Raw genomic sequence first — 20514 nt, 5'->3', positions numbered from 1 at the left:
CTGCCTGCTGGGTATCAGAGTGGAGAATGGTAGCAGTGAGAGGTGTGAGACCTCCCCACTGTTACTGTCTGCTGGGGAGCAGAGTGGAGAATGGTAGCAGTGAGAGGTGTGAGACCTCACCACTGTTACTGTCTGCTGGGGAGCAGAGTGGAGAATGGTAGCAGTGAGAGGTGTGAGACCTCCCCACTGTTACTGTCTGCTGGGGAGCAGAGTGGAGAATGGTAGCAGTGAGAGGTGTGAGACCTCCCCACTGTTACTGTCTGCTGGGGAGCAGAGTGGAGAATGGTAGCAGTGAGAGACCTCCCCACTGTTACTGCCTGCTGGGGAGCAGAGTGGAGAATGGTAGCAGTGAGAGGTGTGAGACCTCCCCACTGTTACTGCCTGCTGGGGAGCAGAGTGGAGAATGGTAACAGTGAGAGGTGTGAGAATGGTAGCAGTGAGAGGTGTGAGACCTCACCACTGTTACTGCCTGCTGGGGAGCAGAGTGGAGAATGGTAGCAGTGAGAGGTGTGAGACCTCCCCACTGTTACTGCCTGCTGGGGAGCAGAGTGGAGAATGGTAGCAGTGAGAGACCTCCCCACTGTTACTGCCTGCTGGGGAGCAGAGTGGAGAATGGTAGCAGTGAGAGGTGTGAGACCTCCCCACTGTTACTGCCTGCTGGGGAGCAGAGTGGAGAATGGTAGCAGTGAGAGGTGTGAGACCTCACCACTGTTACTGCCTGCTGGGGAGCAGAGTGGAGAATGGTAGCAGTGAGAGGTGTGAGACCCCCCACTGTTACTGTCTGCTGGGGAGCAGAGTGGAGAATGGTAGCAGTGAGAGACCTCCCCACTGTTACTGCCTGCTGGGGAGCAGAGTGGAGAATGGTAGCAGTGAGAGGTGTGAGACCTCACCACTGTTACTGCCTGCTGGGGAGCAGAGTGGAGAATGGTAGCAGTGAGAGACCTCCCCACTGTTACTGCCTGCTGGGGAGCAGAGTGGAGAATGGTAGCAGTGAGAGGTGTGAGACCTCACCACTGTTACTGCCTGCTGGGGAGCAGAGTGGAGAATGGTAGCAGTGAGAGACCTCCCCACTGTTACTGCCTGCTGGGGAGCAGAGTGGAGAATGGTAGCAGTGAGAGACCTCCCCACTGTTACTGCCTGCTGGGGAGCAGAGTGGAGAATGGTAGCAGTGAGAGGTGTGGAGGACGGACAATCTGGACTCAACTCCACAGCTGGAATCCACACCCATCTATTTACCTCCCTCCATCCTTTCCCTCATCAATCGCTCTCTCCTTCTCAGAAGGAGTCTGGTCTCTGTGTGTCTCTGTGTGTCTCTGTGTGTGTCTCTGTGTGTGTCTCTGTGTGTGTCTCTGTGTGTGTCTGTGTGTGTGTGTGTGTGTGTGCGTGTGTGTGCGTGTGTGTGTGTGTGTGTGTGGCCCCCTTGCCTTTCCCATCAGCAAACATTCTCTCATCTTATCTTCTTTGCACTTTCCTATTTTGTTTTAGACTCATTTTTTATAATAGGTGTTTGACATAAAAACGTGTGTATTTAAACTCAACATAATAATGTGAAAGTGCCTCAATAACTAATCATCATCTCCCTCTCCCTCTCCCTCCCTCTCCGTCACTCTGCCTCTCTCTCTCTCTGCAGTGTGCTGGGCCGTCGTGACAGTGACAGTGACTCCCAAGGTGGAGGTGATCAAGGGAGAGTCAGCCAGTCTGCCCTGCACCTTCAAAATCCCCACCTCCCCAAACAACATCGTGGAGTGGTTCATTGTATGTCTCCTACTACTTTACTCCTGGCTTCCCACATTTAAAAAATACTACAGTTTACTATATAATACTACAGTGCTTACTATAGAATTCAGTAGTAAACTGTAGTATACTGTAGAATACTAAATACCCAAATCAAATCAAATTGTATTTGTCACATGCGCCAAATACAACAGGTGTAGACTTACCTCTCTCTTTCCCTCTCCTTCCTCCTCCCTCTCCCCCTCCCTCCTCTTTCCCTCACCAGGAGGAGGGTGGCACCAGGAAGCGTGTTGCATTCCGTTCCGTGTCGGGCGGCGAGGGGAAGAGTGATGAGGGGACACGTCTGTCCGACAGAGTGACCATGGGAAGGGACTTCTCTCTGAACATCTCCCCCGTGGCGGTGGAGGACCAGCTGCCCTTCTACTGCCAGGTCACTGCTGGCCCTGCCGGGGTTGGAGAGGCCATCACACAGCTCAAAGTCTTCTGTGAGTTACTGACCACTGACCTTTAGAGTGACCCTACTGTGACCTTTAGAGTGACCCTACTGTGACCTTTAGTGACCGATGCGGTCTTCGCTGTATGGGATGCCGGGTGGATTTTGACTGTCGGGATGAGAGTGTGTGTGTTGTATGTGCTAGATGAGAGTGTGTGTGTTGTGTGTGCTAGATGAGAGTGTGTATGTTGTGTGTGCTGGATGAGAGTGTGTGTGTTGTGTGTGCTGGATGAGAGTGTGTGTGTTGTGTGTGCTGGATGAGAGTATGTGTGTTGTGTGTGCTGGAGGAGAGTGTGTGTGTTGTGTGTGCTGGAGGAGAGTGTGTGTGTTGTGTGTGCTGGAGGAGAGTGTGTGTGTTGTGTGTGCTGGATGAGAGTGTGTGTGTTGTGTGTGCTGGGTGAGAGTGTGTGTGTTGTGTGTGCTGGAGGAGAGTGTGTGTGTTGTGTGTGCTGGGTGAGAGTGTGTGTGTTGTGTGTGCTGGGTGAGAGTGTGTGTGTTGTGTGTGCTGGGTGAGAGTGTGTGTGTTGTGTGTGCTGGGTGAGAGTGTGTGTGTTGTGTGTGCTGGGTGAGAGTGTGTGTGTTGTGTGTGCTGGGTGAGAGTGTGTGAGTGTGAGCGTCTAAATCAACGATTAACGTACAAACTTAGTTAATGAACAATATTATTGTGGGAAGCGCTACTAAGGTACACAATAGTACATTTTGGTAGATAGAAGGTGCTCTTTGGTAAAAGGGGTGAATTGGTCATCAAATAGAAAGGAGGACCAGGGCACTCTTCATATAATGAATTAAAATGCCTTTATTAGTATGGCATGTTCAATAGAAACAAAGTTTTTAAAAACCGACGCGTTTCGGCTGCATGGCCTTCGTCAGGGAGAACAAAAAAAAAAGGAATACAAGGCCAGCTTTTCAATTGGCCCTAATTGGAAAAGGGAGTGGTTACACAATTGATTGGACACACCTAGTAAGAAATACAATACACATTAAAAGGTGAAATACTGTAGCTATGTTATCATAAAAATACAACTCCAAGATAGAAGTAAATCCATATCTTCATTTAAACCAGGGTATTTAGTGGGCTGTAGTTTGTAAATCCATATCTTCATTTAAACCAGGGTACTTAGTGGCCTGTAGTCTGTAAATCCATATCTTCATTTAAACCAGGGTACTTAGTGGCCTGTAGTTTGTAAATCCATATCTTCATTTAAACCAGGGTATTTAGTGGCCTGTAGTTTGTAAATCCATATCTTCATTTAAACCAGGGTACTTAGTGGCCTGTAGTTTGTAAATCCATATCTTCATTTAAACCAGGGTATTTAGTGGCCAGTAGTTTGTAAATCCATATCTTCATTTAAACCAGGGTACTTAGTGGGCAGTAGTTTGTAAATCCATATCTTCATTTAAACCAGGGTACTTAGTGGCCTGTAGTTTGTAAATCCATATCTTCATTTAAACCAGGGTATTTAGTGGCCAGTAGTTTGTAAATCCATATCTTCATTTAAACCAGGGTATTTAGTGGCCTGTAGTTTGTAAATCCATATCTTCATTTAAACCAGGGTACTTAGTGGCCTGTAGTTTGTAAATCCATATCTTCATTTAAACCAGGGTATTTAGTGGCCAGTAGTTTGTAAATCCATATCTTCATTTAAACCAGGGTACTTAGTGGCCTGTAGTTTGTAAATCCATATCTTCATTTAAACCAGGGTATTTAGTGGCCTGTAGTTGGTAAATCCATATCTTCATTTAAACCAGGGTATTTAGTGGCCAGTAGTTTGTAAATCCATATCTTCATTTAAACCAGGGTATTTAGTGGCCTGTAGTTTGTAAATCCATATCTTCATTTAAACCAGGGTACTTAGTGGCCTGTAGTTTGTAAATCCATATCTTCATTTAAACCAGGGTATTTAGTGGGCTGTAGTTTGTAAATCCATATCTTCATTTAAACCAGGGTACTTAGTGGCCAGTAGTTTGTAAATCCATATCTTCATTTAAACCAGGGTACTTAGTGGCCTGTAGTTTGTAAATCCATATCTTCATTTAAACCAGGGTATTTAGTGGCCTGTAGTTTGTAAATCCATATCTTCATTTAAACCAGGGTATTTAGTGGCCTGTAGTTTGTAAATCCATATCTTCATTTAAACCAGGGTACTTAGTGGCCTGTAGTTGGTAAATCCATATCTTCATTTAAACCAGGGTACTTAGTGGCCTGTAGTTTGTAAATCCATATCTTCATTTAAACCAGGGTATTTAGTGGCCTGTAGTTTGTAAATCCATATCTTCATTTAAACCAGGGTACTTAGTGGCCTGTAGTTTAGTAAATCCATATCTTCATTTAAACCAGGGTACTTAGTGGCCTTGTAAATCCATATCTTCATTTAAACCAGGGTATTTAGTGGCCTGTAGTTTGTAAATCCATATCTTCATTTAAACCAGGGTACTTAGTGGCCTGTAGTTTGTCCATATCTTCATTTAAACCAGGGTACTTAGTGGCCTAAATCCATCTTCATTTAAACCAGGGTATTTAGTGGCCAGTAGTTTGTAAATCCATATCTTCATTTAAACCAGGGTACTTAGTGGCCTGTAGTTTGTAAATCCATATCTTCATTTAAACCAGGGTATTTAGTGGCCTGTAGTTGGTAAATCCATATCTTCATTTAAACCAGGGTATTTAGTGGCCAGTAGTTTGTAAATCCATATCTTCATTTAAACCAGGGTATTTAGTGGCCTGTAGTTTGTAAATCCATATCTTCATTTAAACCAGGGTACTTAGTGGCCTGTAGTTTGTAAATCCATATCTTCATTTAAACCAGGGTATTTAGTGGGCTGTAGTTTGTAAATCCATATCTTCATTTAAACCAGGGTACTTAGTGGCCAGTAGTTTGTAAATCCATATCTTCATTTAAACCAGGGTACTTAGTGGCCTGTAGTTTGTAAATCCATATCTTCATTTAAACCAGGGTATTTAGTGGCCTGTAGTTTGTAAATCCATATCTTCATTTAAACCAGGGTATTTAGTGGCCTGTAGTTTGTAAATCCATATCTTCATTTAAACCAGGGTACTTAGTGGCCTGTAGTTGGTAAATCCATATCTTCATTTAAACCAGGGTACTTAGTGGCCTGTAGTTTGTAAATCCATATCTTCATTTAAACCAGGGTATTTAGTGGCCTGTAGTTTGTAAATCCATATCTTCATTTAAACCAGGGTACTTAGTGGCCTGTAGTTGGTAAATCCATATCTTCATTTAAACCAGGGTACTTAGTGGCCTGTAGTTTGTAAATCCATATCTTCATTTAAACCAGGGTATTTAGTGGCCAGTAGTTTGCTTAGCGGTCTTGAAGGCGTCTCTTTGTCCGTCCAATGTAGAACACCTTGCACTGTGGACATTCCAATCTATAGATGACATGAGTGGTTTTACAGTTAATGAAATGCTTGACGTAATACTCCATTTTGGAAGCTGTGTCAACAAAATACATCTTCTGTGCAACATTACTGCAATGGTTACATTTAAAAGAGCCCTTGGGTTTGTGGTCAAGCCAAGTTTTTTGAGAGTCACCCGGAAGATAACTGTGGACTAATTTGTCATTTAGGGTAGGACATCTCTTAAAGCTTATGACTGGTGGCTCAGGAAAGACTTGGCGTAGTAGCGTATCACTTTGGATGATTCCCCAATTATTTGTAATGGTTATTTTAATGCTCTCTGCTTCAGTGCTGTATTTTGTAACAGAATACACTCTCTCTGATGCATCAGGAGGCTCTCCCCTTCGCAACATGTTCTCTCTGTCAAGTAATCCAGCCCTGATACCTACATCTTTCAGGACCTGGGTGCTGTAGCCCTGATTCAAGAAGCGATTCTCCATTCAGCAGATTTGACACTGTAGTGTGTTTCCTCATCGCAAATTCTGTTTTTTAAAACTTTGTTTCTATTGAACATGACATACTAATAAAGGCATTTCAATTAATTATATGAAGAGTGCCTTGGTCCTCCTTTCATTTGGATGACCAATATTATTTTTGCATTGCAGAGTGTAATCAATAATAAGCATTATACATGAACTAAATACTGAGTAGAACGACGTAAAATGATTGAGATAATAAATGGTAGTGAAAGTAAAACTCTTTCTTGCACCTTAACATTTCATCTTTGTAAGAAAACGATCTCTAATGAGCTGCCCAGAGGTCAATTAGTCCTATGAACATCACACTTGACACAATTTATTAATAGTTCAATTGCATCTGTCATAGCTAATAGATGTCAGCTTAATGACCGTCCAGAATTCTCCTGAATTATCACCATGGCGATGAGAGCTGACCCCAGACCAGGTCGTTGTGTCCTTGTCACCCTCTGCAACCCCAACACATTAGCAATCCTATTTCTAGTGTTAAAATACACCAGGAATATAGTGTTTGGGGATGGCCCAATATCAATAAATATGATTATTTTGGGTTGGGCCAATGGGGTAGAGGGTGAATGGTGTTGGTTTGAGTGACACTTCAATAACCATTTAAGTGCTGTTTAAAAGGCTCAGTAAGTCATTCATTAACATGCATGTGCCCTATATACATTCAAGTCTGAAGGAATTACTTAGGATGTAAATGGCTATTAGTTCACACATTGTAAAGTAGATGTCATTATTATTTAAAAAAAATGTTTACCTTTATTTAACTAGGCAAGTCAGTTAAGAACAATTAAGTTATTTACATTGATGGCCTACCACCGGCCAAACCTGGACGACGCCCTATGGGACTCCCAATCACGGCCGGTGGTGATACAGCCTGCATTATAAAGAGTACCTGAATGGAGCACTGATACAATTAATAAAGACAAGTCAAATACCTGACTATAGACTTTTAACAGGCTACTCGGGACTGTTCCCTAAAGTACTGTATCTCCTCTTTGTCTGCCTTCCTCTCCCTACTGAATAGGAGCAGTTTTGAATGACTCCCTACAAGGGCTGAGAAATAGCCCGAGTGTTCTGAAACAATGGGCTTCCTTGGGGAGGTTTACACTACAGCAGCATGTATAATGGTCTGAGCAGAACGGGAAACAGTGATACACTCACTGACACCATACATCCTGCCTCCATTTCTCTCAGGTGTGTGTGTGTGTGTGTGTGTGTGTGTGTGTGTGTGTGTGTGTGTGTGTGTGTGTGTGTGTGTGTGTGTGTGTGTGTGTGTGTGTGTGTGTGTGTGTGTGTGTGTGTGTGCGCACATGCACATGTGTGTGTGTCTGTACATGCATCCATGCATGCTACTTCTCTCTCTATGGCGTCGAACTGGCTTTCTATCATTTCCATGTGGAAACTGACACCCATGTTAAATAATGTGTTACATTTCTGCCAGTTCTAGTCAGCAAACAGACACCTGGAAGAACAATGAGGAGCAAGACAGAGGAGAGAGAGTAATATAGAGGGGGAGGAGTGAAGGGAGACGAATTAGGGAGTTAGGGAGTTTAGAGAGAGAAAGATAGAGGGAGGAGAGAGAGAGAACGATAGAGGGAGGAGAGAGAGAGAACGATAGAGGGAGGAGAGAGAGAACGATAGAGGGAGGAGAGAGAGAGAACGATAGAGGGAGGTGAGAGAGAGAGAAAGATAGAGGGAGGTGAAAGAGAGAGAAAGATAGAGGGAGGAGAGAGAGAGAAAGATAGAGGGAGGAGAGAGAGAGAAAGATAGAGGGAGGAGAGAGAGAGAACGATAGAGGGAGGAGAGAGAGAGAACGATAGAGGGAGGAGAGAGAGAGAACGATAGAGGGAGGAGAGAGAGAGAACGATAGAGGGAGGAGAGAGAGAGAACGATAGAGGGAGGTGAGAGAGAGAAATATAGAGGGAGGTGAAAGAGAGAGAAATATAGAGGGAGGTGAGAGAGAGAAAGATAGAGGGAGGTGAGAGAGAGATAAATATAGAGGGAGGTGAGAGAGAGAGAAATATAGAGGGAGGTGAGAGAGAGAAAGATAGAGGGAGGTGAGAGAGAGAGAAATATAGAGGGAGGTGAGAGAGAGAAAGATAGAGGGAGGTGAGAGAGAGATAAATATAGAGGGAGGTGAGAGAGAGAAAGATAAAGGGAGGTGAGAGAGAGAAATATAGAGGGAGGTGAAAGAGAGAGAAATATAGAGGGAGGTGAGAGAGAGAAAGATAGAGGGAGGTGAGAGAGAGAGAAATATAGAGGGAGGAGAGAGAGAGAAATATAGAGGGAGGTGAGAGAGAGAACGATAGAGGGAGGAGAGAGAGAGAAAGATAGAGGGAGGTGAAAGAGAGAGAAATATAGAGAGGAGAGAGAGAGAGAGAGAGAACGATAGAGGGAGGAGAGAGAGAGAAATATAGAGGGAGAGAGAAATATAGAGGGAGAGAAAGAAACGATAGAGGGAGGAGAGAGAGAGAAAGATAGAGGGGAGGTGGAGAGAGAAATATAGAGGGAGAGAGAGAGAAATATAGAGGGAGGTGAGAGAGAGAGAAATATAGAGGGAGGAGAGAGAGAGAACGATAGAGGGAGGAGAGAGAGAGAACGATAGAGGGAGGTGAGAGAGAGAAATATAGAGGGAGGTGAAAGAGAGAGAAATATAGAGGGAGGTGAGAGAGAGAAAGATAGAGGGAGGTGAGAGAGAGATAAATATAGAGGGAGGTGAGAGAGAGAAAGATAAAGGGAGGTGAGAGAGAGAAATATAGAGGGAGGAGAGAGAGAGAACGATAGAGGGAGGAGAGAGAGAACGATAGAGGGAGGAGAGAGAGAAACGATAGAGGAGAGGGAGAACGATAGAGGAGAGAGAGAGAGAACGATAGAGGGAGGAGAGAGAGAGAAGATAGAGGGAGGAGAGAGAGAGAACGATAGAGAGAGAGAGAGAGAGAACGATAGAGGGGAGGAGAGAGAGAGAACGATAGAGAACGATAGGGAGAGAGAGAGAGAACGATAGAGGGAGGAGAGAGAGAAAATAGAGGGAGGAGAGAGAGAGAAAGATAGAGGGAGGAGAGAGAGATAAATATAGAGGGAGTGAGAGAGAGAAATATAGAGGGAGGTGAGAGAGAGAAAGATAGAGGGAGAGAGAGAGAGAGAAATATAGAGGGAGGTGAGAGAGAGAAATATAGAGGAGGAGAGAGAGAGAAAGATAGAGGGAGGTGAGAGAGAGAAATATAGAGGGAGGAGAGAGAGAGAAATATAGAGGGAGGTGAGAGAGAGAACGATAGAGGGAGGAGAGAGAGAGAAAGATAGAGGGAGGTGAAAGAGAGAGAAATATAGAGGGAGGAGAGAGAGAGAACGATAGAGGGAGGAGAGAGAGAGAACGATAGAGGGAGGAGAGAGAGAGAAATATAGAGGGAGGTGAGAGAGAGAGAATATAGAGAGGGAGGTGAGAGAGAGAAGATAGAGGGAGGTGAGAGAGAGAAATATAGAGGGAGGAGAAGAGAGAGAATATAGAGGAGGTGAGAGAGAGAAAGATAGAGGGAGGTGAGAGAGAGATAAATATAGAGGAGGTGAGAGAGAGAAAGATAAAGGGAGGTGAGAGAGAGAAATATAGAGGGAGGAGAGAGAGAAATATAGAGGGAGAGAGAAAGATAGAGGAGGTGAGAGAGAGAAAATATAGAGAGGTGAGAGAGAAGAGAAAGATAAAGGAGGTGAGAGAGAAATATAGAGGGAGGTAAAAGAGAATATAGAGGAGGTGAGAGAGAGAAAGATAGAGGGAGGTGAGAGAGAGAAATATAGGGAGGAGAGAGAGAGAAAGAGAGGAAGAGAGAGAAATATAGAGGGAGGTGAGAGAGAAATAGGAGGAGAGAGAGAAAGATAGAGGAGGTGAGAGAGAAATATAGAGGGAGGAGAGAGAGAGAAATATAGAGGGAGGGAGAGAGAGAACGATAGAGAGAGAGAGAGAAATATAGAGGAGGGAGAGAGAAATATAGAGGGAGAGAGAGAACGATAGAGGGGAGAGAGAAAGATAGAGGGGAGGTGAAGAGAGAGAAATATAGAGGGAGAGAGAGAGAGAGAACGATAGAGGGAGGAGAGAGAGAGAAAACGATAGAGGGAGAGGAGAGAGAGAGAAATATAGAGGGAGGAGAGAGAGAGAAACGATAGAGGGAGGAGAGAGAGAGAAAGATAGAGGGAGGAGAGAGATAAATATAGAGGAGGTGAGAGAGAGAAAGATAAAGGGAGGTGAGAGAGAAACGATAGAGGGAGAGAGAGAGAGAACGATAGAGGGAGAGAGAGAGAGAACGATAGAGGGAGGAGAGAGAGAGAAACGATAGAGGGAGGAGAGAGAGAGAACGAGAGAGGAGAGGGAGAGAGAGAGGATAGAGGAGAGAGAGAGAGAAATATGAGGAGGGAGGAGAGAGAGAAAGATAGAGGGAGGTAGAGGAGGAGAGAGAGAAATAGAGGGAGGAGAGAGAGAGATAGAAGATAGAGAGGAAATATAGAGGTGAGAGAGAGAAATATAGAGGGAGGTGAGAGAGAGAGAATATAGAGGGAGGTGAGAGAGAGAAAGATAGATGGAGGTGAGAGAGAGAGAAATAGAGGGGAGGAGAGAGAGAGAGAAGAGAAGAGAGAGGGAGGGAGAAGAGAGAGAAAGATAGAGGGAGGAGAGAGAGAGAAATATAGAGGAGGAGAGAGAGAGAAACGATAGAGGGAGGAGAGAGAGAGAACGATAGATAGAGAGGAGAAATATAGAGGGAGAGAGAGAGAAATATAGAGGGAGGTGAGAGAGAGAGAAATATAGAGGAGAGAGAGGAGAGAGAGAGGAAAGATAGAGGGAGGAGTGAGAGAGAGAAATATAGAGGGAGGTGAGAGAGAGAAATATAGAGGAGGTGAGAGAGAAAGATAGAGGGAGGTGAGAGAGAGATAAATATAGGGGAGGTGAGAGAGAGAAATATAGAGGGAGGTGAGAGAGAGAAATATAGAGGGAGGGAGAGAGAGATAGATGGATAGAGAGAGAAAATATATGGAGGGAGAGAGAGAGAACGATAGAGGAGGTGAGAGAGAGAACGATAGAGGGAGAGAGAGAGAAAGATAGAGGGAGGTGAGAGAGAGAGAAAGAGGGAGAGAGAGAGAACGATAGAGGAGGAGAGAGAGAGAACGAGAGAGAGAGAGAGAAATATAGAGGGAGTGAGAGAGAGAGAAATATAGAGGGAGGAGAGAGAGAGAACGATAGAGGGAGGAGAGAGAGAGAACGATAGAGGGAGGAGAGAGAGAGAAATATAGAGGGAGGTGAGAGAGAGAGAAATATAGAGGGAGGAGAGAGAGAAAGATAGAGGGAGGAGAAGAGAGAGAGAAATATAGAGGGAGGAAAGAGAGAGAGATAAGGGAGGTAGAGAGAGAGGGAGGTGAGAGAGAGAGAAATATAGAGGGAGGAGAGAGAGAGAAACGATAGAGGAGGAGAGAGAGATAGAGGAGAGAGAGAGAAGCGATAGAGGGAGGAGAGAGAGAGAACGATAGAGGGAGGAGAGAGAGAGAGAATGATAGAGGGAGGAGAGAGAGAGAACGATAGAGGGAGGAGAGAGAGAGAACGATAGAGGGAGAGAGAGAGAGAGAACGATAGAGGGAGAGAGAGAGAGAACGATAGAGGGAGGAGAGAACGATAGAGGAGAGAGAGAGAACGATAGAGGGAGAGAGAGAGAGAGAGATAGAGGGAGAGAGAGAGAAATATAGAGGGAGGAGAGAGAGAGAACGATAGAGGGAGAGAGAGAGAAGAGAGAGAGGAGAGAGAAATATAGAGGAGGGTGAGAGAGAGAGAAATATAGAGGGAGGTGAGAGAGAGAACGATAGAGGGAGGAGAGAGAGAGAACGATAGAGGGAGAGAGAGAGAAATATAGAGGGAGGAGAGAGAGAGAAAATATAGGGAGGTGAGAGAGAGAAAGATAGAGGGAGGTGAGGAGAGATAAATATAGAGGAGAGAGAGAAAGATAGAGGGAGGTGAGAGAGAGAAATATAGAGGAGGTGAGAGAGAGAAAGATAAGGGAGGAGAGAGAGAGAACGATAGAGGGAGAGGAGAGAGAACGATAGAGGGAGAGAGAGAAGAACGATAGAGGGAGGAGAGAGAGAGAACGATAGAGGAGGAGAGAGAGAGAGGGAAGAGAGAGAGCGATAGAGGAGGAGAGAGAGAACGATAGAGGGAGGAGAGAGAGAGAGAGGGAGGAGAGAGAGAGAACGAGGAGAGGAGGAGAGAGAGAGAATGATAGAGGGAGGAGAGAGAGAGAACGATAGAGGGAGGGAGAGAGAGAGAACGATAGAGGGAGGAGAGAGAGAGAACAATAGAGGAGGAGAGAGAGAAGATAGAGGGAGGAGAGAGAGAGAAATATAGAGGGAGGAGGAGAGAGAGAGAACGATAGAGGGAGGAGAGAGAGAGAACGATAGAGGGAGGAGAGAGAGAGAACGATAGAGGGGGAGAGAGAGAGAACAATAGAGGGAGGTGAGAGAGAGAAATATAGAGGGAGGTGAAAGAGAGAGAAATATAGAGGGAGGTGAGAGAGAGAACGATAGAGGGAGGTGAGAGAGAGAAATATAGCGGGAGGTGAAAGAGAGAGAAATATAGAGGGAGGTGAGAGAGAGAAAGATAGAGGGAGGTGAGAGAGAGATAAATATAGAGGGAGGTGAGAGAGAGAGAAAGATAAAGGGAGGTGAGAGAGAGAAATATAGAGGGAGGTGAAAGAGAGAAAGATAGAGGGAGGTGAGAGAGAGATAAATATAGAGGGAGGTGAGAGAGAGAAAGATAAAGGGAGGTGAGAGAGAGAAATATAGAGGGAGGTGAAAGAGAGAGAAATATAGAGGGAGGTGAGAGAGAGAAAGATAGAGGGAGTGAGAGAGAGAGAGAAATATAGAGGGGAGGAGAGAGAGAGAAATATAGAGGGAGGTGAGAGAGAACGATATAGAGGAGGAGAGAGAGAGAGAACGATAGAGGGAGGAGAGAGAGAGAACGATAGAGGGAGGAGAGAGAGAGAACGATAGAGGGAGGAGAGAGAGAGAACGATAGAGGGAGGAGAGAGAGAGAACGATAGAGGGAGGAGAGAGAGAGAACGATAGAGGGAGGAGAGAGAGAGAGAGAACGATAGAGGGAGGAGAGAGAGAGAACGATAGAGGGAGGAGAGAGAGAGAACGATAGAGGGAGGTGAAAGAGAGAACGATAGAGAGAGGAGAGAGAGAGAACGATAGAGGGAGGAGAGAGAGAACGATAGAGGGAGGAGAGAGAGAGAACGATAGAGGAGGTGAAAGAGAGAACGATAGAGGGAGGAGAGAGAGAGAACGATAGAGGAGGGAGAGAGAGAGAGAACGATAGAGGGAGGAGAGAGAGAGAACGATAGAGGAGGAGAGAGAGAGAACGATAGAGGGAGGAGAGAGAGAACGAGAGGGAGGAGAGAGAGAAATATAGAGGGAGGTGAGAGAGAGAACGATAGAGGGGTGAGAGAGAGAACGATAGAGGGAGGAGAGAGAGAGAACGATAGAGGGAGAGGGAGGAGAGAGAGAGACGATAGAGGAGGAGAGAGAGAAACGATAGAGGGAGAGAGAGAGAACGATAGAGGGAGGAGAGAGAGAGAAATATAGAGGGAGGTGAGAGAGAGAAATATAGAGGGAGGTGAGAGAGAGAAAGATAGAGGGAGGTGAGAGAGAGATAAATATAGAGGGAGGTGAGAGAGAGAAAGATAAAGGGAGGTGAGAGAGAGAAATATAGAGGGAGGAGAGAGAGAGAAATATAGAGGGAGGTGAGAGAGAGAACGATAGAGGGAGGAGAGAGAGAGAACGATAGAGGGAGGAGAGAGAGAGAACGATAGAGGGAGGAGAGAGAGAGAACGATAGAGGGAGGAGAGAGAGAGAACGATAGAGGGAGGAGAGAGAGAGAACGATAGAGGGAGGAGAGAGAGAACGATAGAGGGAGGAGAGAGAGAGAACGATAGAGGGAGGAGAGAGAGAGAACGATAGAGGGAGGAGAGAGAGAGAACGATAGAGGGAGGAGAGAGAGAGAACGATAGAGGGAGGAGAGAGAGAGAACGATAGAGGGAGGAGAGAGAGAGAACGATAGAGGGAGGAGAGAGAGAGAACGATAGAGGAGGTGAGAGAAAGATAGAGGAGGGAGAGAGAGAGAGAACGATAGAGGGAGGAGAGAGAGAGAACGATAGAGGGAGGTGAAAGAGAGAACGATAGAGGGAGGAGAGAGAGAGAACGATAGAGGGAGGAGAGAGAGAGAACGATAGAGGGAGGAGAGAGAGAGAATGATAGAGGGAGGAGAGAGAGAGAACGATAGAGGGAGGAGAGAGAGAGAACGATAGAGGGAGGAGAGAGAGAACGATAGAGGGAGGAGAGAGAGAACGATAGAGGGAGGTGAGAGAGAGAAATATAGAGGGAGGTGAAAGAGAGAGAAATATAGAGGGAGGTGAGAGAGAGAACGATAGAGGAAGGAGAGAGAGAGAACGATAGATGGAGGAGAGAGAGAGAACGATAGAGGGAGGAGAGAGAGAGAACGATAGAGGGAGGAGAGAGAGAGAACGATAGAGGGAGGAGAGAGAGAGAACGATAGAGGGAGGAGAGAGAGAACGATAGAGGGAGGAGAGAGAGAGAACGATAGAGGGAGGTGAGAGAGAGAAATATAGAGGGAGGTGAAAGAGAGAGAAATATAGAGGGAGGTGAGAGAGAGAAAGATAGAGGGAGGTGAGAGAGAGATAAATATAGAGGGAGGTGAGAGAGAGAAAGATAAAGGGAGGTGAGAGAGAGAAATATAGAGGGAGGTGAAAGAGAGAGAAATATAGAGGGAGGTGAGAGAGAGAAAGATAGAGGGAGGTGAGAGAGAGAGAAATATAGAGGGAGGTGAGAGAGAGAGAAATATAGAGGGAGGTGAGAGAGAGAAATATAGAGGGAGGTGAGAGAGAGAAAGATAAAGGGAGGTGAGAGAGAAATATAGAGGGAGGTGAGAGAGAGAAATATAGAGGGAGGTGAGAGAGAGAAATATAGAGGGAGGTGAAAGAGAGAGAAATATAGAGGGAGGTGAGAGAGAGAAAGATAGAGGGAGGTGAGAGAGAGAAAGATAGAGGGAGGTGAGAGAGAGATAAATATAGAGGGAGGTGAGAGAGAGAAAGATAAAGGGAGGTGAGAGAGAGAGAAATATAGAGGGAGGTGAGAGAGAGAAATATAGAGGGAGGTGAAAGAGAGAGAAATATAGAGGGAGGTGAGAGAGAGAAATATAGAGGGAGGTGAAAGAGAGAGAAATATAGAGGGAGGTGAGAGAGAGAAAGATAGAGGGAGGTGAGAGAGAGAGAAATATAGAGGGAGGTGAGAGAGAGAAATATAGAGGGAGGTGAAAGAGTGAGAAATATAGAGGGAGGTGAGAGAGAGAAAGATAAAGGGAGGTGAGATATAGATAGGAAGATCACGCCAATGTTATTAAATGTCTGCCGTTTATTTTTATAGTCAGACGGCAGCTGTGGTCTCGCTGCGATACCATGACCTTGCATGTGAATGAGACAGAGATACATAGATGAGAGAGAGATAGAAACAGAGGGAACACACAGCAGTGTGAGAGAGAGAACGAGGAGTGTGTCTCTTGTCTGTGACCCGTATCAGCCCACAGCAACCGAGGTCACAGTGGAATAATACACACAGGGATGTTTACCATTGCCCTAATCGGAGGTGTGTGTTTGAGTGTGTGTGTGTGTGTGTGTGTGTGTGTGTGTGTGTGTGTGTGTGTGTGTGTGTGTGTGTGTGTACTTGCATTTATGTGCATGCACTGCATATGTGTGTGTGTCTGTTACTGTAGTTACAGTAAATGAATGTCACTTGTCTCTCTCAGGGTGACATGAGCTTGGCACCTCGAGCTCTTCCTGTCTATGTCAAGGCTCTGAGTGTTTCCGTCCTGTGATTGGTTCAGGAAGGGGATACCAAATTATTTCCAGTCATCCAAATACATGTATATACCTAGAAATGTCTTTCTGACTGCTCTGGAACTATATATATATATATATATACTGTGCATATATTCATGTAAACAGCTATGCTTATTTGAATTCAGATAATATACTGTATCAGAAAATGTGAAAATAGTGGACTTGCATTTTGTAAAGCTCTGATCTGAGAATATAACTCCCCCTTCCTCAGTCGCTCCAGAGATGCCAGAGGTCACTGGATCCAACCAGGCCATATCTGTAGGAGACTCCTCCACACAGGTTGGTTTCAACTATTTGTCCTCTAATGTTCTTCCATTGTCCTTTAATGTTCTTCCATTGTCCTCTAATGTTCTTTCATTGTTCTCTAATGTTATTCCATTGTCCTCCAATGTTATTCCATTGTCCTCTAATGTTCTTCCATTGTCCTCTAATGTTCTTCCATTGTCCTCCAGTTGCTGAGTATCTTTCCCCTCCTCTGTGTGTGTGTGTGTGTGTGTGTGTGTGTGTGTGTGTGTGTGTGTGTGTGTGTGTGTGTGTGTGTGTGTGTGTGTGTCAGGTGGGCCAGTGTGTGAGCCATAACGGTCACCCCCAGCCCAGGATCATCTGGTTCCAGGACTCCAAGCCTCTGCCTGAGGTCAAGGACAACAAAGAGAGTGAGTATACACTCCCTCTACTTACTTCTACTACTACTACACTGTAAACAAAAATATGCTAGTGTTTCAACGAATTATTATTAAGTAACTGGTTCCACAGACTTTTCTTTTGTTTACTCAACTTTTCAGTCTAAAATATAATTGTTGACCCAAACTTATCACCAATGTGAGAAAACATAGGCAAAAACTTTGTAAACTTAAAATGATGTGTTTTCTCAACTTGTCTGGTGTGTTGATTCAACTAGAACTTGTTCTCTGTTCATCTTACCTAAAAAGTACCAGTTACACACACCATGCTTTTAACTTCTTGGCGCACCCATCCCGTTAGCGGGATCATTTTTGTCAACATCCGCTGAATTGCAGAATGCCAAATTCAAATTAAATTACAAAAATATTTAATTTTCATGAAATCACAAGTGCAATATAGCAAAACACAGCTTGGTTTGTTGTTAATCCACCTAGCGTGTCAGATTAAAAAAAAGAAGCTTTACAGCAAAAGCTATCCAAGCGTTTATGTTTTAGGACCTCTCTCTCAGCAGACAAAACATTACAAACAGCTAGCAGCAAAGTAGAATGGTCACGAAAGTCAGAAAAGCAATAAAATGAATTGCTTACCTTTGATGATCTTCGGATGTTTGCACTCACAAGACTCCCAGTTACACAATAAATGTTCCTTTTGTTCGATAAAGATTATTTTTATATCCAAAAACCTCCATTTGGTTGACACGTTTTGTTCAGAAATCCACAGGCTCGTGCGGTCATGACGGGCAGCCGAAAATTCCAAATAGTATCCGTAAAGTTCGTAGAAACATGTCAAACGTTTTTTATAATCAATCCTCAGGTTGTTTTTACAATAAATAATATTTCAACCGGACCGTAGCTTTTTCAATAGGAGAGAGAGAAAATGTCTGCTCCAAGATGTTGCGCATGCAAAACTCTGCTGGCACCCAGCCATCCACTGACGCGATGTGATCCTTCTCGCTAATTTTTCAGAATAAAAACCTGAAACTATGTCTAAAGACTGTTCACACCATGTGGAAGCCATAGGGAAAGGAATCTAGTTGATATCCCTTTAAATGGAGGGAAGGCATGCAATGGAACAGGGAGATTTGTTTCTCTTAGTCACTTCCTTGTTGGATTTTCCTCAGGTTTTTGCCTGAAATATCAGTTCTGTTATATCAAATCAAATGTATTTATATAGCCCTTCGTACATCAGCTGATATCTCAAAGTGCTGTACAGAAACCCAGCCTAAAACCCCAAACAGCAAGCAATGCAGGTGTAGAAGCACGGTGGCTAGGAAAAACTCCCTAGAAAGGCCAAAACCTAGGAAGAAACCTAGAGAGGAACCAGGCTATGTGGGGTGGCCAGTCCTCTTCTGGCTGTGCCGGGTGGAGATTATAACAGAACATGGCCAAGATGTTCAAATGTTCATAAATGACCAGCATGGTCGAATAATAATAAGGCAGAACAGTTGAAACTGGAGCAGCAGCACAGTCAGGTGGACTGGGGACAGCAAGGAGTCATCATGTCAGGTAGTCCTGGGGCACGGTCCTAGGGCTCAGGTCCTCCGAGAGAGAGAGAAAGAAAGAGAGAATTAGAGAGAGCATATGTGGGGTGGCCAGTCCTCTTCTGGCTGTGCCGGGTGGAGATTATAACAGAACATGGCCAAGATGTTCAAATGTTCATAAATGACCAGCATGGTCGAATAATAGTAGGCAGAACAGTTGAAACTGGAGCAGCAGCATGGCCAGGTGGACTGGGGACAGCAAGGAGTCATCATGTCAGGTAGTCCTGGGGCATGGTCCTAGGGCTCAGGTCCTCCGAGAGAGAGAAAGAAAGAGAGAAGGAGAGAATTAGAGAACGCACACTTAGATTCACACAGGACACCGAATAGGACAGGAGAAGTACTCCAGATATAACAAACTGACCCCAGCCCCCCGACACATAAACTACTGCAGCATAAATACTGGAGGCTGAGACAGGAGGAGTCAGGAGACACTGTGGCCCCATCCGAGGACACCCCCGGACAGGGCCAAACAGGAAGGATATAACCCCACCCACTTTGCCAAAGCACAGCCCCCACACCACTAGAGGGATATCTTCAACCACCAACTTACCATCCTGAGACAAGGCTGAGTATAGCCCACAAAGATCTCCGCCACGGCACAACACAAGGGGGGGGGCGCCAACCCAGACAGGATGACCACAACAGTGAATCAACCCACTCAGGTGACGCACCCCCTCCAGGGAAGGCATGAGAGAGCCCCAGTAAGCCAGTGACTCAGCTCCTGTAATAGGGTTAGAGGCAGAGAATCCCAGTGGAAAGAGGGGAACCAGCCAGGCAGAGACAGCAAGGGCGGTTCGTTGCTCCAGAGCCTTTCCGTTCACCTTCCCACTCCTGGGCCAGACTACACTCAATCATATGACCCACTGAAGAGATGAGTCTTCAGTAAAGACTTAAAGGTTGAGACCGAGTTTGCGTCTCTGACATGGGTAGGCAGACCGTTCCATAAAAATGGAGCTCTATAGGAGAAAGCCCTGCCTCCAGCTGTTTGCTTAGAAATTCTAGGGACAATTAGGAGGCCTGCGTCTTGTGACCGTAGCGTACGTGTAGGTATGTACGGCAGGACCAAATCAGAGAGATAGGTAGGAGCAAGCCCATGCAATGCTTTGTAGGTTAGCAGTAAAAACCTTGAAATCAGCCCTTGCTTTGACAGGAAGCCAGTGTAGAGAGGCTAGCACTGGAGTAATATGATCAAATTTTTTGGTTCTAGTCAGGATTCTAGCAGCCGTATTTAGCACTAACTGAAGTTTATTTAGTGCTTTATCCGGGTAGCCGGAAAATAGAGCATTGCAGTAGTCTAACCTAGAAGTGACAAAAGCATGGATTAATTTTTCTGCATCATTTTTGGACAGAAAGTTTCTGATTTTTGCAATGTTACGTAGATGGAAAAAAGCTGTCCTCGAAATGGTCTTGATATGTTCTTCAAAAGAGAGATCAGGGTCCAGAGTAACGCCGAGGTCCTTCACAATTTTATTTGAGACGACTGTACAACCATTAAGATTAATTGTCAGATTCAACAGAAGATCTCTTTGTTTCTTGGGACCTAGATCAAGCATCTCTGTTTTGTCCGAGTTTAATAGTAGAAAGTTTGCAGCCATCCACTTCCTTATGAAACACATGCTTCTAGCGAGGTTAATTTTGGGGCTTCACCATGTTTCATTGAAATGTACAGCTGTGTGTCATCCGCATAGCAGTGAAAGTTAACATTATGTTTTCGAATGACATCCCTAAGAGGTAAAATATATAGTGAAAACAATAGTGGTCCTAAAACGGAACCTTGAGGAACACCGAAATTTACAGTTGATTTGTCAGAGGACAAACCATTCACAGAGACAAACTGATATCTTTCCGACAGATAAGATCTAAACCAGGCCAGAACATGTCCGTGTAGACCAATTTGGGTTTCCAATCTCTCCAAAAGAATGTGGTGATCAATGGTATCAAAAGCAGCACTAAGGTCTAGGAGCACGAGGACAGATGCAGAGCCTCGGTCCGATGCCATTAAAATGTCATTTACCACCTTCACAAGTGCCGTCTCAGTGCTATGATGGGGTCTAAAACCAGACTGAAGCATTTCGTATACATTGTTTGTCTTCAGGAAGGCAGTGAGTTGCTGCGCAACAGCCTTCTCTAAATTTTTTGAGAGGAATGGAAGATTCGATATAGGCCGATAGTTTTTTATATTTTCTGGGTCAAGGTTTGGCTTTTTCAAGAGAGGCTTTATTACTGCC

The 20514-nt window shown here is 45.0% G+C and overlaps 1 protein-coding gene across 1 annotated transcript in view; it reads left to right on the top strand.

The window, feature by feature from the left end:
* The window catches only part of LOC115113906 (basal cell adhesion molecule-like), a 175013-nt gene that overhangs the window by 126043 nt on the left and 28456 nt on the right, over positions 1–20514 (top strand). The window contains 4 exon segments of the mRNA XM_065027943.1: positions 1631–1755; positions 2000–2219; positions 16277–16344; positions 16622–16718. Of these exon segments, the coding sequence (XP_064884015.1) occupies positions 1631–1755; positions 2000–2219; positions 16277–16344; positions 16622–16718 (510 nt within the window).

Source organism: Oncorhynchus nerka, linkage group LG14 (genome assembly GCF_034236695.1).
Source record: "Oncorhynchus nerka isolate Pitt River linkage group LG14, Oner_Uvic_2.0, whole genome shotgun sequence".
NCBI lineage: Eukaryota > Metazoa > Chordata > Actinopteri > Salmoniformes > Salmonidae > Oncorhynchus > Oncorhynchus nerka.
The sequence above is the reverse complement of the archived record's forward strand: the minus strand, read 5'-3'. Positions and strand labels throughout refer to the sequence as shown.